The sequence below is a fragment of the Chelonia mydas genome, chromosome 5, assembly GCF_015237465.2.
Source record: "Chelonia mydas isolate rCheMyd1 chromosome 5, rCheMyd1.pri.v2, whole genome shotgun sequence".
Classification (NCBI taxonomy): Eukaryota; Metazoa; Chordata; order Testudines; family Cheloniidae; genus Chelonia; species Chelonia mydas.
In genome coordinates, this window is record NC_051245.2 from 56,478,956 (window position 1) to 56,495,424 (window position 16,469).

General features: G+C 38.8%; 1 protein-coding gene across 3 annotated transcripts in view; it reads left to right on the plus strand.

The window, feature by feature from the left end:
- Positions 1–14,236, plus strand: part of POLR3G (RNA polymerase III subunit G) — a 40,972-nt gene extending 26,736 nt beyond the window's left edge. For 2 of the 3 annotated variants that reach the window (XM_043546614.1, XM_007054069.4), the window contains 5 exons: positions 2,192–2,254; positions 4,659–4,709; positions 8,931–9,001; positions 10,861–10,992; positions 11,783–14,236. In XM_043546614.1, the coding sequence (XP_043402549.1) occupies positions 2,192–2,254; positions 4,659–4,709; positions 8,931–9,001; positions 10,861–10,992; positions 11,783–11,869 (404 nt within the window). In that variant the 3' untranslated portion in view covers positions 11,870–14,236. The remainder of the gene's footprint in view (positions 1–2,191; positions 2,255–4,658; positions 4,710–8,930; positions 9,002–10,860; positions 10,993–11,782) is intronic. The other variant, XM_043546615.1, reaches the window with a different exon arrangement.
- Positions 14,237–16,469: the final 2,233 nt, after the last annotated feature.

Consider the following 16,469-nt stretch of genomic DNA (forward strand, 5'->3'; position numbering starts at 1 on the left):
TCCAGAGGTAACATGCTTGTTAACAGCAAAAATGTTTTTAAATAAATAAATAATATATAGAGGTGAGAAATAACAGACCTCAACTCTGTTGTCCCTCTGCAAATTTGTGTACACAGAGTCAATCCCTTACCTCTCTCTAAAAGTGCAAAGTTTCAAAAAGTTCAATGAACAGAAGATTGTTGGGGGTGGAATAGATCTGGACAAGGAGAAGAAGTCTGGAGATAAATGTGAGAAGCAAGGGACATATGTTTGTTTTGTTAAAATATTATATGTTTGCAGTTGAAGAAAAAAATCCAGAATACTTAACGTTGTTGTTTTAGTTAAATAAAACAATTTAAATGTCTGTCTGGTGATGTTCTCCTCCTAATACAGCATGGCAAGAAAATCCTCCAAATATTAATGATTAACCTGTTAAATTGGAGATAGTTCACCTCCCAATGACTTCATATATCTGCTTCAGTTACCTTTGGTAAATGAAAAAACCAAACAATCATTCATTTTCTGATATAGCTGTAAAAGTAATCTGAAAAGTTTTCAAAATAAATCACTGTTTAAAAATGTATAGTGTGTACCTTTAAAAACGAAACCTACATCTATCTCTGAGTTGTAAAAAATATGTATTAAGGTTATAACAACCAACAAGAATGCACTTTTATGTAGAAAACCATGATTAAATCAAGTCTTCCTGACTAGTGTTTTAAATCAAATCCACCCTGATGTTAGCAGTTGCAATAATGTTCTTCCATAATGGGCTTCATACTGAAATCAAAGCCACTGGTTTTTCCTCTCCTGACATTGACAGTTCATACAAAAAACACCCAACACCAGTTACTTTAGGTGCCCCTTGAGGCACCATCGTTTTAAACATAAGCTTTTGTTCCACTATATTCGTGGCTCTTGTGCTTGCATTTGCCCTGGTAACAGACTGGAAGCCCAAATGATGGGGAGTCATATATGTAATTGATTTAGAGTTGAATGTACTGTTACCTTTCCACCTCCCATCATCCTAATTTGTCTCATTATTTTACTCTGTGTCTTGTGTAAATCTTAGACTCTGAGCTCTCTGGGGTGGTTTGTTAGTACAGTGCCTAGTATACAGGGGCCCTCATCCTTTTTGGGAATCATTAGGCATTACTGCAGTAGAAATTAATAATTTTGTAATTTTATTTATTTTTTTTGTTTTGAGGCATTATGGTTTATAGTAATAAAGAAGGACTAACACTCAAGAATGCCTAAGTTCCAGTCCCAGTGTTTTTTTTACTGAGGGATGGCTTGTCTACATGGGAAGGTTTTTCATTATAATCTAAGGTGTGCATTTAAAATGATATAACTCTTCATGTAGACACTCTTTTTTTTCAATATGAGTGCATTTTTTCAGTTAAGTTTATGTTGCTTGGGAAAGGGATTACGCCATACTGAAAAAAGCCACATACCAGAATAAGACTTTGTCTACACTAGACAGGGTTCATGGTATAAATATACCAGCAAACCTTCTTAATGGAGGCATAATGTAGATATAGCTTATACTCGTTCCCTAAATAAAATAAGCTATACTGGCAAAAGGACTTTTTTTGCTCATATAACTGTGTCGACAGGGCTTTTGCCAACCTGTATACTAGATCAGTATAAATGGTAAAACTTTCCCATGTAGGCAAGGTCTAACTGACTAAATCCTCATCTATGCTGGGGTCTGGTCTATACAAGGAAAGTAGGTAAGTATTCAGTGAAAAATCCCCACACTTGAGTGATGCTGTTAAACTGACCTAACCCCCAATGTAGACTGCGCTAGGTTGACGGGAGAATTCTCTCGTCGACTTAGCTACTGTCTCTCGGGAAGGTGGATTACCTACGCCAATGGGAGAACCTTCCCATCGGTGTAGGTAGTGTTTTCACGGATGCGCTAGCATGGTGCAGTTGTGCTGCTGTAGCTGTTTAAGTGTAGACAAGTCTTTATGCATGTTAGTAGTCCCATTGATTTCAAGGGAACTGCTCACAGTAGTACAGTTAAACATGTTCATCATCAGCACAATGGAAAGTGCATCTATATAAAAGGAAGGGGTGTGTGTGTGTGTGTGTGTGTGTATGTATATTTGGGTCAAGGGAAGCATATAATACAGTGTTTGGATTGCCTTGGTTAATAGCATGTAAATGAAATAGAATTCAATAACTGCAGGTTTTTCTTGTTCTCTAGGAATTGAAAAATATAGTAAAAAGTACCTGCAGATGAAAAAAGAATCCATGGAATGGACCCCAGGTAATAATGTAAATTACAACAGTGAAATTCTGCATGGATCTTGAGTAATCTGCCAGTTTTCTTAAATGCCCAGTGTGACCAGAGTCCAAGGGGAGTCAACTGAGGTCACTCAATTAGGGTGAACTGCAAAGAATGGGGCAGGCAATCCCCAAAGCTGATGGATATTCCACTACTTAGATTTAACAAGCCAGCACAAAACAGCTTCTGTAATACCTCACTGGTTACCCAGAAGCCAACAACACAGTTCCCTTGAAGTAATCCAGCCTTAGGCCTCCACCCAGACACGCAAGTCAAATTGACAAGGATTACTGAAAATCTTATTCATCATATAAAAAAGTTCTACCAATCCCAAAGGATCGGACACATTACCTCCCAGGTTAATGAATATTCCAGATCTTACCCAAATACACGCTTACAGCCAATTCTTATTAACTAACCTACAATTTATTTAAAAAGAAAAGAGAGAGGATTGGTTAAGAGATCAGTATACATAAAGACATGAGTCAATCTTAAGATTCAGATTCATAGCAGAGATGGTGAGCTTTGTAGATGCAAAGAGTTCTTTCAGAAATAGTTCATAGGTTATAGTCTAATGTTTATATTCAGGGTGGTCCAGTCAGGACTGGGATCTCAGTTCTTATGGCTCAGGCTTCCCCTGCATGAAGCCTCAGGCAGATCTGAGATAAAAAGGATTGGGACCCAAACATCTTTATACAGTTTCAGGCCTTCTTGTGACAGCTTGTAGTTCTTTGGCAAACAATAGACACTCATGTGGACTTTGAAGTGGACCCATTTCCTAAGCATTACCAGTAATTATTCACACAGATTAACGTAAGGCAATTGCCTGTTTTTCCACCATTCACAGATGATTTGCTATACGTTTCAAAGAGAGATGAATACAGTGATATCCTATGTTTACAGTTCATTTAAATGTTAAGATGTTCTTTTGATCTCTGATTTAACAGAATACAGCATAGACAGGGACTCTGATTATATTGTTGGTCTCTACCAATGTATATGTAAAAACACAAACATTATCCACCTATATGTTTTTAAAGGTTGAATTTGAGTCATTTATCTTGTAGGATTCTTAACGCTTTCTGGTCATGCCCCAACGCAAGATTGATGTCGAAGAGAGCTAATTAGAGCTCCTGGATAAACCTCAAGGATCTCCCAACCTTGACAAGGCATCAGCCACAAGATTCTGTTTCCTTTGATATGAATTATGTCCATATCAAACTCTTGCAAGGCCAAACTCCAATGGAGTAACCTAGAATTGGTTTCTTTTGCTTTGTGTAACCACACCAAGGGAGCATGATCACTGAACATGGTAAACATCTTGTTATACAAATAGGGTTTGAGTTGCTTTACTGCTCACACAGTTGCACAGCATAGCATAGTGTTGTTCAGTGGGTGTCAATTTTTCACTTAGGTATGCAATGGGATGCCTTTTACCCACTTCCCCATCCTGAATCAGCACAGCTCCCAGCCCAGCTCCCAGCCCCCTCTGTAAGCACAATTCTTCAAGGGTTTTTCTGTCAAGATCTTCATATGATCCTGGCTCACTCTTTGTAACTGATTTTTAATCCTTAAACTCTCCAATATCAAAATTAATTTTTGACAAGCGTGCGGTTCTGATCCAGAAACCCAATTAACCTGTGGTAATGTGTATCCAAGACAGACTACGCCACTGTGACCAGAGTCCCAGGACCGCCAACTGAGGTCACTCAATTAGGGTGAACTGCAAAGAATGGTCATGCATCACACCCAGTTTCTCCATTTTAAAACAATGCCAGTCAAATGGCATTTGCAACCTTTCTAAATCGTGTATTCCTTGTGGAGGTGCAGACACATGTTTTACCACTGCAAACTTGACAAACCTGTATTTGAGCTGCCTGAAAAAATAAATCTGATTTTTTCCACCTTTGCTTGCAAGTTAGTGTCTCAGACTTGTATCACATTTTCCCCAAAAAATTCAAGCTTGAGCTGAGGATTAACATGAGAAATTTAATCAATGAAAATTTGTGGTGTCAGTGATCTGAAGATTTGGGGTTTGGAATGGAAAGGTCACCGCAGCTTTATCTATATAGCTTCACTACTGCTAATTATTACATGTAAATTAAAGGTTATTAGGTTCACTTATGTCTGAACTTCGGTTGCTTCTTCTATGGGCCTGATTCTGTAAATCTTTATACTAGGGCTAAACTTCAAGTACACTTCAGGTACTGTGTTTACTGTAGTGGGACTAGTTGGATACCAAAAATTTGAGCCTGTTTTCAGTATCGGGGTCTGTATTTGTACTGCACCAAGAGCAATAGGACCCCAACCCTCCTTGGGTCCTTTGGGCACTAATGTAATACAAATAAATAATAGTTCCTATATATTAAAATTATTTCTTATGCAGATTGGAGAAGGCTCCCAAGAGAGATGAAGCCAAGGAAAAAGACCAAAAAAGGTAGCTGATGTAGTTTTAAGGAGCATTCAGTGCCTAGCAATTATATGTGAGAGAGACAATTGTTAGAGCTGGTTGAAAATAAAACAGTGGTAATAATTTTTGAAACATTTTGACTAGGATTTTTTTTTAAACATTATTTGACTGGTCTGTGTATTGTTTTATAGGATGTTTTCAGAACTACCAAAAACTAAATTTTGATATTTTAAAGAAAATAATAGTGAACTTATTGGAGCTTATTGTTGCCTCCGATGAAGTGAGCTGTAGCTCACGAAAGCTTATGCTCAAATAAATTGGTTAGTCTCTAAGGTGCCACAAGTACTCCTTTTCTTTTTGCGAATACAGACTAACACGGCTGTTACTCTGAAACCTGTTATTGGAGCTGGTGTATCTGCATTTCCTGCTTTGCATACCAATATGTCTTTGAATGCTGATGGGGTAGCACTGAGTTATTTAAAAAATACTTGTATTCTTTTGCTGTTGCTTTCAGAAGTTTGCAAACATCTTTAACCGCTGTTTCCCCATACTCCATGATTTGTGTTCCTGCTTGTGATTTGGTTGGCTCTTCTGTTTGTTTTAGTTTTTGTATGTGAATTAATGTAACTTCTGTTTTTCCCTATTTTTCCTTTTCTGTTTATTTTCAGCTCTCTTTGACAGAATTGTGAACCAGATCCTTCAACAGCAGTTAGAGCTGGTATTGGTTGCTCTGAAAGAGAAAGGAGTTACATTTTATGACATTTTGTAGTGAAAATTAATTTATTTTTCAGTGTTCCCCAGCATGCATGACCATTATTCCGATTTTCTCTGGAGAACTATTGTTTTGTTGATGTGAAGCAACCCTTTGACTGATACATAGATGTCTGTTATGTATAATTATTTACTTTCATTACCCCTTGTCCAAGTCTTTAGTGAGTCATCTTTCAGTTCAAGGATAAAATAGAACACAGAAAAGTGAATGTGCAGTAGTCATGGAGACTGGCTCATCTGGAAGCTTTGTTCCTTTTAAGAGCCTCACTGAGAAGCATGGTACTAAAAGTAGAGTGCAAGCATTCTCCTGGAAATTAAATTCTTATTGTCAAGATCGCCAAAGAAGAATAACCAGTATATAGCTGTTGTTCAAAAGTGTAATTAGTGCTGTATTTACACAGACTTTGAGCCAGTAATTGGCTCTCCCAGATCCTAAGAAAATCAGCTGCTGATTTGTCCCTTTGCTCGAGTGACATTAAATGATGACCATAAACATAGGCTCAAAGTCACTGCCTTTAAGATACATTTTTATTAATTTGATCTCACACCAAAAGTGACCATTTTTCTCTTTAATATCAACAACAAAAATCAACTGAACAGTTTAACTTCTGTGAGCATAAGAAAGATACAGATTCCTTTTCAAAATATATATATATAAGCCTTTCAGAAAACATAGTCTGCAGAGGTTTGTAGAAAGGTGGCCATTACATCATTCTGGCGTACTCTGAGAACAATAATCTAGATCAGTGGTTCTCAGACTTCAGCAGTACCCCCATTTTGATTTAAAAAGTTTTGCAGACCCACAAGCCAGCTTCTAATTTTCCATAGGGGTGCTCAGCCCCTGCTCTGCCCCAGGCCCTTCCCCCACTCCACTGCTTTCCCAAGGCCCCACCTCTTCCTGCCCCTCCTCTACCCCGCCTCTTTCCTTCCCCGAGCGCACCCTGTCCCCGCTCCCCCTCCCAGCCCCTCCTGTATGCCACTGAACAGCTGTTCTGTGATGTGCAAGAGGCACTAGGAGGGAGGGGGAGGAGTTGATCAGCGAGGGTGGAGGCCCTCCGGACATGACTGACGGATCTGCTGGAGTAAGGACACCTGTTTGAGACTCACTGATCTAGATAACACATTATAATCAAGTCAAATGTGTGTGTTTTTAGAAGAGGGTGAGTTTTGGGTTTTCCCCTCTTAGCGCAAGTCAGTTTTTCTATCTTGGAATCCAACCCAACTTGCTTTGCCCATTCTAACTATATATGTTGCTGAGAGTGACTTTTACTTCTGGATAATGACATTGCCATGGTTAAAGGGCTAGTTGCACCTCTGTCCATTTTCTGGTCTCTGAGTGCACCCCGTCACATTTTAGGATTCATGCCTTTACCTTCCAGGGGTGGAATTCTGCAGTTCTGCCTCTGTGAGACCATGCCCTTCGCTACATCATGATGTATTTCAACCATGCGTACCCAGCAGGTGCAACTGTGTTTGGCATCTTTGGTTCTGCCCTTCGAGAAACTGACCAGGTGTATGTAGTGACCAGTCGCCTTAGAACCAACATATTATTTATTTTAACAGAAAGAACAAAGCGTTTAGAGAAAAAGGATTGTAAGATAATAGTTTTACATGCCTAAAACCCTGCCGTCCTGTGATGGTGACCTAGGAAGGCCTAACTGCTTCAGACCACCCTCCACCCCCACCCCTCCTCAGCAAGTGTCTGTATGTCGACCTGGTTCTCCTGAACAACTCTTCTCCCCTACCCACCTCCAAAGAAACAAAAAAAAACCCAACCCTCTCCTGAGAGTTTCTTTTTAAACTGCTATATTTCTTCCGGTTCCCAGGCCTTTTCCTTAGTGGCATTGTTTTTTAACAACCCTCAAATGTTTTTGGAGAAGTGGCTTATCTTAAGCCATTCTGTTTCCTTCCTGTTTGCTTTCCTTATAGCTCTCTATAAAACTAAACCAGTATATTCAGAAACAAGCATCCTCACAATCAGGTCAACATACAGTTAATAAATTATTACATAGTAGCTCCACTTGCATCAAAGATGTACTGTGTTGGATTGTTAGAGGTATGCTAAAAATATTTCCTTGTTGCCACAGCATCCCTATCTAGATAAAATATTCAAGTGAACATCAACACTGTCAACGACAAATGCTTCCTGCATAGTAGAATCTATATCTTTCTGTCAGTCTTTAGTCTTTTCTCAAAAGCTAGTCCAGATAAAACACGATCAGGTTGTGTTCTAGTGTACCTGAAAAACCACACAGCTTCCAACACTTTCTATAAGTTCCTATCCTCATTGTTCAATAAGTGAAGAGTAAGTCTTGTAATTCTAGGGAGGTTATGTTGCATTCTTCTTACAAGACAAAGAAGTTGAATCCCAACTACAAGTGCAAATCTCAGCTCCTTTTCTACTATGGCATTATGACTACCATCTCTATAATTTTGCAGTTTATAGGTTATCACATAAAGAGGAATTAATGCTATATCCCCATTTGAGAAATCCTTGTCTAGTGGGTAAAGTAGAGGACTTGGGATCTAAAGATCTGAGTTCTATTCTTGGTTTTTCCATTGACAACTTACTACTTTTTGATAGTCAGATGGGACTTGACATTTTTGAAGATTAGGGCCTAAAGTGCTTGGTGTCTACTTTGTCATTCCAAAAATGGAGCTGCCTCTTGGGAGTCATTATTTTACAGTTATACTGTAGGCAAGACCCTTAAATAGCTTGGTTTTAAACAAAGTCCATGTACCTACGTAAAATTAAAAGCTCACTCCTTTGTGGGGTTTGGTTTTATTAACAAAGAATGAAATAAAGGAAAGGTCATCTCAAGCCTTTTCTACAGGATTGCTTTTCTACAGGATTCTACAGGATGTCAAGATTGCTTAGCCAACACCCTAGGTTATTTCTCCCTGAAGAGACAGATCTACTTCACTTACATCCATGTAATAAGCAACCTGGAGTCAGCAGAAGCAACTTAGCCCTTTCTCAGCTGGATCAACAGCTGTTAAGATGGCAGGATGTTTGAAAGTGAGAACTGCCAGCCTACTACAAAGACCTACTATGATCTTGAAGCTACATATGCTGAACAAGAATTAAAATGATATTCAGGGGGTTTCTAATATATTTAAGATGATGGAAAATGACAATAATACATATTTTCTTCTGTACGTTCTTAACCAGCTTTGAATATATGTTTGAAAATTATTTGACTGAAGCTTAATATCACAATTTGGACAAATGCCTATTCAAAGTTGAGTTTCAGATCTGCCCGAATTAGGGAAAAGTGCAGCATTTACATAAATTGGGCTATTGCAATTCAGTGCAGGGTAAAGGATTTGCAACTGTAAAGCAAGGATATAGCACAGACATTACATTAATTTGCCATGACAGATGTTAACAGTGCTGTAATCTCTAACAGTGAGTAATGTGTATTTTCCATGTAGGAATTAAGAAGGTAAATTAAGTAACTTATTATTTTACTTCAGCAGGTGAAAAAACGAAAAAGGCAAAAGTTGCCACACCCACAAGTCATGTGGATGTGTTGAAAAAAATTGAGGTAAGACCTACTTGATGCAAAAGATGCAGTTTCTCTGTATAGCCTCTGTTGTGCAATACATGCTTATTCCCAGGGGAATTCTGCACCACAAAATAAAAAATGCTGTGCACAGTATTTTAAAATTCTGCATGTTTTATTTGTCAAAATAATGCAATATAAACACTCTGGTTACAATTATTTAGGCAATTTATTTAAACTACAATACCATGGATGGAGATTTGGAGTGGGGAGCATTGAAGAAAATCCCCAAACCCCCTTGCCTAATAGTAATGTAGCTAGGTTTGATCCTTTATTTCTAGTTATTAGTCAACAAATATATGCAGTCATATGCTCAGTGTTACATCATAGGCAACTAAAGAGCAAGTGAAGCTGGGGAATCAAACTCCAGAAAGGTCAGTAATAAACAGTTCATGGAGCACATTTTAATAGGAAATTTTTTCAGTCCATTTAGACCAGTTCTAATCACTAAAGCACGATAAGCATTTATAAGCCATATTGTCCTTTACACCAGTCTGGCAATGTAAAGGAGCCTTACAACTTTTACACTTCTTTTATACTCCTGGGGGAATTCACAGGACAATGGCAACAATTCACTAAGCAGGCAGGCTGCTACATTCTGCTCTGCCTGAGTAGAGAGAGTCTGCCCCATGTCTACCTCCTCAGAAACACCCCAAAGCCCTGCCCCTCCACACTGAGCATGCCGCAATAGCAAGCAAGAGGGACAGTGTGCCACTCTCACACGCATGACTGGCCAGATCCCGCCCTGCTCCCAGAGGTGATTTACGTCTCTAGTGGCTGCTCCAGGTGCCTGAACTGACCCGCCTGCACTGCTCTGGAGAGGTGTGGCTTCCCTTTGCTTCCCCATCAGAAGTCATTTTTCTGCAGGGAAGCAAAGAAATCTGCAAGGGACATGAATTGTGTGCATGTGCAGTGACAGAATTTCCCCAGGAATAAAGCTGCAGAAAGAGAATTCAATAGCTGTTACATCTCAATCATCCTACATTGGGTGGGACATCTCACATTTTAGCCATTTCTCTGGTCAGGTCTGGTCTTGTTTTGCCTTGCCTTGCTGACACATGACTGTATGGTGTCTGAAGACATGGGACAAGGACTGTCTCTCACTCCAAACTCTGTGATGATTCCCCTCTGTACGCTGCTGCTTTTTGGGCCTTTGAACAAGAAGTCTAGCTGTTCATTCTCACTGGGAGGGGAAGTGGCTTAACTGAATAAAAGGGTTGTCTTGAAGAGACAACAAGAGAATTTCGTTCAAGTGCCTCCCCCAAAGGGAAGGAGAGATCTATCAGTGCCCTCTCAACCTACCAGTGTTGCAAATAAACCCATGTAGTGAGTTGAGAAGAGAGGGCATGAGGAGGGGACATTTGGAGGCAATGGCTAGGCAAATTAGGAGGAAATTTTGATCATAATTGTAGACGTATGTGTTGCACAAAGTGGTATTAAGAGGTTGAGAGGCAGAGTTGCCCTGTGTGTCTTTGTCTGATTTAGTACGTACGCACATTGGAGCAGATGTTATGTGGTGTTCTTTGTCTTATAAAGCACCATGTGTGCCTGCACAAATAATTACCACTTTATCCTAAGATAACGGGGAAGGGAATTCAGTACTGGAGTACTACACCAAATGTGCTAAAAACATAATGGCTAGTATTTGATCTAATAAGTCCTAGGAAAATCCTGGCATTTTGGTAAGCAACATAATTGCCTGTTATTTTTACACCATTGTTTGGTTAGTTGCATTATTATTATTATTATTAGTTGCAATACAACAAAACTAAACTCTGCATTTTGATAGAGTGGAGGATATGTTGCTGATAGACTCCTTAACATGTTCTAACTTGTGACAGGAGTTGGAAAAGAAAGGTGACGAAGAAAAATCTGATGAGGAAAAGGAGAAAGAAAAAGACAAAGAGGGTGAAGAAGAAGAAGAAGCAGCAGCAAATGAACAAGAAGAATATGATGAAGAGGAACATGAAGAGGTACTGGTTCCTTTTCTAGCTCTAACAAAACAGACCCTATTTGTTAGAGGTAAATATGGTGACAGGATTGATGACTGAAACCACGTGTACCAACAAAGTTGTTAGCTGTTCTCCATTAGAGGAAAAGTTGGTATGAGAAAGGCACTATTATGTGGACTAGCTGCAAATTATGCTGCTTAGTGCTGTGATTGATTTTAAGAGGTTCTGTTAGATATGTTAGTATCACCAAAATCTTGCAAAATCTTGTTTCAGCAGTTAGAAGTGAGTCCTGGCACTAAGAGTGGATGTCATTATTTATTTGTATCACTGATAAAGTGCAGCAAGTTTATAGTGATACTTTTACAAAGATCTAAGACAGTTTTTCATAACATGCTTTCAAACTATTTGTCTTAGTTCCCCAATGTTATGGTGGCTGTTGGCATCTGAAAACAACAGAAGATTTAAAAAAAAAAAAAAGATCCAGATTATATCCCAGGCTGCATTGGAGTGTGATCCAAATGGCTCATGGCCTTAGGTAACTGTAGCTCCTCCAGCAAAGAAAGTGTTCGAGGCACCATGAGTGTGTCCATGTATAGACAATCAAACTTTAAACATCCCAAAATGTAGGTCTTTTCCTCTCATCAAACTAGGAAAGGAGGATGTATCCCTGTATATTCTTCTTTCAAAATCATATTGTATTCTCCTGATTAGCATTACGAGGCAATGGGCCTCGTTTAATAACGGTGCATTTAATTGTTTCATCTACATCAGTAACTTAAAGTATTTTGATCTATAATGTATTTTCATTTAGGAAAACGACTATATTGCTTCATATTTTGAAGATGGCGATGACTTTGGTGCTGGCAGTGATGACAATATGGATGAAGCAACCTATTAGTTATTTATATTAGATTGTGTCCTACCCTGGCCTTCTAATACATTCACTAAACCATTTGGACCCAGTTGTAGGTGGGCTGAGCACCCGCAACTCTTGATGCAGCTACTTGAAGTTGGAGCGCTGAGTTCACCCTCAGATGAAAGGGCATTTTTTTCTGATTTATTTAACTGAATTGAAAAATGGGAGACCTAGCTGCCATATTACTGTTCTTCCCAAATGCTTTGAAGACAGATATTTATCACTGCAAGATATTATCTGTGTCTGGGAGTTCTAGAGAACCTTGCAGTGATAAATATCTGTCTTCAAAGCATTTGGGAAGAACATATATGCCTTTGTATTGCTTCTGCTGCACTGGAAAAGAATATACATTTTGACTGAATTGTGCCTAAGCATTTGCACTTCTCTATGCATTGGAGGGATCAAATCCTGTTCCGGATGTGAAGTCATATTTCAGAGGATACTGAAGTCAATAGCAAAACTTGTATTGACTTAAGCGAACCAGGATTTGGTCCTTTCTGAACACAAGCTGTTCTTACTTAGCTGCTGACTTTTTAAAGGAATTTATATAATTTCTGTAATCAGGGGATTGAAATCTAACTGAACACTGAGCACTTTCTTGAACAAAGTAGCCTAAAAGTACTTTGGTACTGTGGACTAAAAAGTAAGGAGATAATTTTGAAAGGCTCTTGCATTCTAATCAACAGACTTTCATAATTCAGCACTTTGACGAATAGGGAGCATCTTTCAAACCAGTGCTTGTTGGGTGTAAGGAGACTTAATAAATGAGATTAGATTGTGTTTTATGAATTACTGTTTACTGGAAGTGAGGTCTGGGGCTAATTAATAGTTTCATTTAGAGAGGGTTTGTGGCTGAGGTTTGAGCAAGGGAGTGGGAAACCAGGAAATCCTGATTTCTAGGTTTGGCTCTTCTCTGTGGCCTTGGACAAGTCCCTTAACATCTCTGCATCAGTTTCTCCAGCTGTTAAATGGGGAAAATACTACTTCCTACCTCATAGTACTGTTGTGAGAGTTGATGTTTATAAAAAAATACTAGCTATATAAATGTGAAATATTGTTTTTATTTAATTTACTTCCCAGCACAGCCAAAAAATCAGACTGTAAAATAAAGGTACATATACTAAAAGAGTAATATGCTATGGTAAACTGTGAGGGTGGTGAAAACAATACCATAAATGCTATAAATATTCTATATTTGTGGCTGAATATGTTGTGACTCTAATCTTTCTATTACAGTAATCCTAGGAGTTATTTGTAACAATAGTTGGTAGGTACAACATATTCAAATGTATCTTTAATATTTTTGTGTTTCTAAGCAATTTATAATAGGTCTTATTTTTTAAAAAACTGTTTGTTTTGCTTAAATTCACTCAAAATGAATAGAAAGCACTGGATCCTAAAATCTCAGCATCATCTGAAACTGTCACTGTTTCAGTTATGGCCTTTGATGTCTTTTTGAAGTAGCCACAGGAGCTGTCTTCATAAAAGGAGAAGCATGTGGTTTTATAGAATACACTTTAAATTTCCTTTCTGCCAATCTTCAAGGAAACTTAAAGCTTATTCTTCTTATTGTTTTTTGTTTCCTTTATGCTGCTGTTTTTCTCTGAAGTATTCCCAGCTGGACCCATAACTACTCTCAAAGACGGAGATGCTGAGGATAAATTTAAAGCAAAATCAATAGAAACCATTTTAGCTGATTTGAGGATTGTGGGGGGCTTCAGATTTTTTAATTTAATTTAAAATTTAATAAAAATGAATGAAAAATTGAAAATAAACTTTTTCCTCTAGAATTATTAAGCTCAGAAATGTCACTAAAAGGCTCTAACCTATGCTTTTGTTGTTCCTCTGCACAAATTGGAACCTGTGTTAGTTGATCAGATTGGTCCTCTTTCTTTTCGCTCTTTAGCTGTTGAGAACTAAAAAATGTGTTCTCGTCTAGTGAGAAACTGGTTATTTGGGTTTTTTTTGTTTTTTTTTTAAATCTTGTAAGCTTTTAAAGTTTGTTTCTTGATGGTTGGGGAACACATTTGCCAAACAATACTTTACCTCAGTGCTAACTCTGAAACAATAGAGAGATACAATCAACAAAAAACTATTTACATATACTAATGATTGTATAACTTGGGGCCTGGCTGTATTTTTTTCCCCTGTGTTAATTAAAATGCTCTGATAAACAAAATGTGAAGCAATTCCAAAGGATGAGAAAACTAAATGCAATACAGGGCACACTTTAAATGTATATTTTAACTTGATTATTTTTAAATGTTAAATTGCTATGTAGGAAGATACAGCAAAACAATGTAAAACAACTTATTTCTGTATTATTAAATACTATGCTATATTGCAACAGAAATTTACTCTGGTCACTAATTAGGACTTTGTGTTGAAGTTATTTTTTTTATAACTAATAATGAAGAGTTTAGGACTAAAGTTTGTGGGTTTTAAATTTTTTTATAGTATGGTCTGCACCCAAACTGCATTTATGCAAATAGGCTGCCTCTACATGGCCATGGCATGTCCAGTTATTTCTCTGCCCATCCTTGCATGAGGGCTCCTGCTCCAACTCAGGAAGAGAGAAGCTGAGCAGATGACATAATAAAGTCACCATCTTTTGAACACTCCAGAGGTTCTGCTTGCATCAGGCAGAGCAACGGGTAGCTGCAGCTGATCCTAATAAACTAGAGAAATACAACGTACATGGAGCTACTATAAGGTGGTGCATAACTAGTTGGAAAACTTCCTAGAGAATAATCCTCAGTGGTTCACAGTCAAGCTGGAAGGGCATATTGAGTGGGGTCCCACAGGGACATTTCTGGGATTGGTTCTGTTCAATATCTTCATCAGTGATTTAGGTAACGGCATAGAGAGTACACTTAAAGTTTGCGAATGATACCAAGCTGGGAGGGGTTGCAAGTACAAGAATAGGATTAAAATTCAAAATGATCTTGAGAAATGGTCTGAAGTAAAGAGGATGAAATTCAATAAAGACAAATGCAAAATGCTCCTATTACCGAGGAACAATCAGTTACACACATACAAAATGGGAAATGACTGCCTGGGAAGGAGTTCTACACAAAGGGATCTCAGGGTCATAGTGGATCACAACCTGAATGAGAATGAACAGTGTAACACTTGTAAAAAACGCAAACATCATTCTGGAATGTATTAACAGGAGTGTTGTAAGCAAGACACAAGAAGTAATTCTTCTGCTCTACTCTGCTGATTAGGCCTCAACTGGAGTAGTGTGTCCAGTTCTGGGTGCCACATTTCAGAAAAGTTGTGGACAACCTGGATAAAGTCCAGAGAAGAGGAACAAAAATGACCTATGAGGGAAGACTGAAAAAATTGGATTTGTTTAGTCTGGAGAAGAGAAGACTGAGAGGGGACGTAACAGTTTTCAAATATATAAAAGGTTGTTACAAAGAGGAAGGAGAAAAATTGTTCTCCTTAACCTTTGAGGATAGGACAAGAAGCAATGGTTTTAAATTGCAGCAAAGGTGGTTAAGGTTGGACATTAGGAAAAATTTCCTGTCAGGGCGGGTAAGTACTGGAATAAATTGCCCAGGGAGGTTGTGGAATCTCCACCACTGGAGTTTTTTTTAAGAGCAGGTGAGACAAACACCTGTCAGGGATGGTCTAGATCAGCAACCTTTGGCACATGACCTGCCAGGGAAATGTACTGGCAGGCCAGGACGGTTTGTTTACCTGCAGAGTCTGCAGGTTTGGCTGATCCCAGGTCCCACTGGTCGCGGTTTGCCATTCCAGGCCAGTGGGGGCTGCGGGAATTAGCATGGGCCGAGGGATGTGCTGGTCTCTGCTTCCTGCAGCCCCCATTGGCCTGGAACGGCGAACCACGACCAGTGGGAGCTGCGATCGGCCGAACCTGCACGCTGCAGGTAAACAAACCGTCCCGGTCCGCCAGCGGATTTCCCTGATGGACCATATGCCAAAGGTTGCCAATCTCTGGTCTAGATAATACTCAGTCCTGCCATGAGTGCTGGGGACTGGACTAGATGACCTCTTAAGATCCCTTCCAGTTCTATGATTCTATAAAGTAGACTTATAGAACCATTGTGCCAACAACTGCTTCCTTAGGTGAAATGTGAAAAAGGAAGGCAGGATTTTATCAAATGCAGTCAAAGATCACAGAATAAGGAAATAGTGAGATACAATGCAATCAGAAGAAAGAGTATACAAATATAAAGGGAGAGACAAACCACCTTATTTCATTGTCCAACATGAGGCAGTAAGATTTAACGTGTTCAGAAATGACTTTCCACCAAAAAAATTATGGTTAGTCAAGACAAAGAGCAGGGCATGGTTTCAAGAGGCAGCAGCTGAGTTTCTTCAGCTGTCTTTTTTGATGTTTGGGACATCAATTCATATTTATCCAGATAGGTTCCCCCATCTCCATGGACAATTAAGACCAGAAGGGACCATTATGATTTAGTCTGATCTCCTCCATAGGCTATAGAACCTAATCCACTAATTACCAGATCAAGCCCATAGACTTTAGCTGAACACAGCTCAGGGTAAGTTGTCTTGTTCTTGGAGTTTACTGTACCAGGAGCAGAATAGGAGA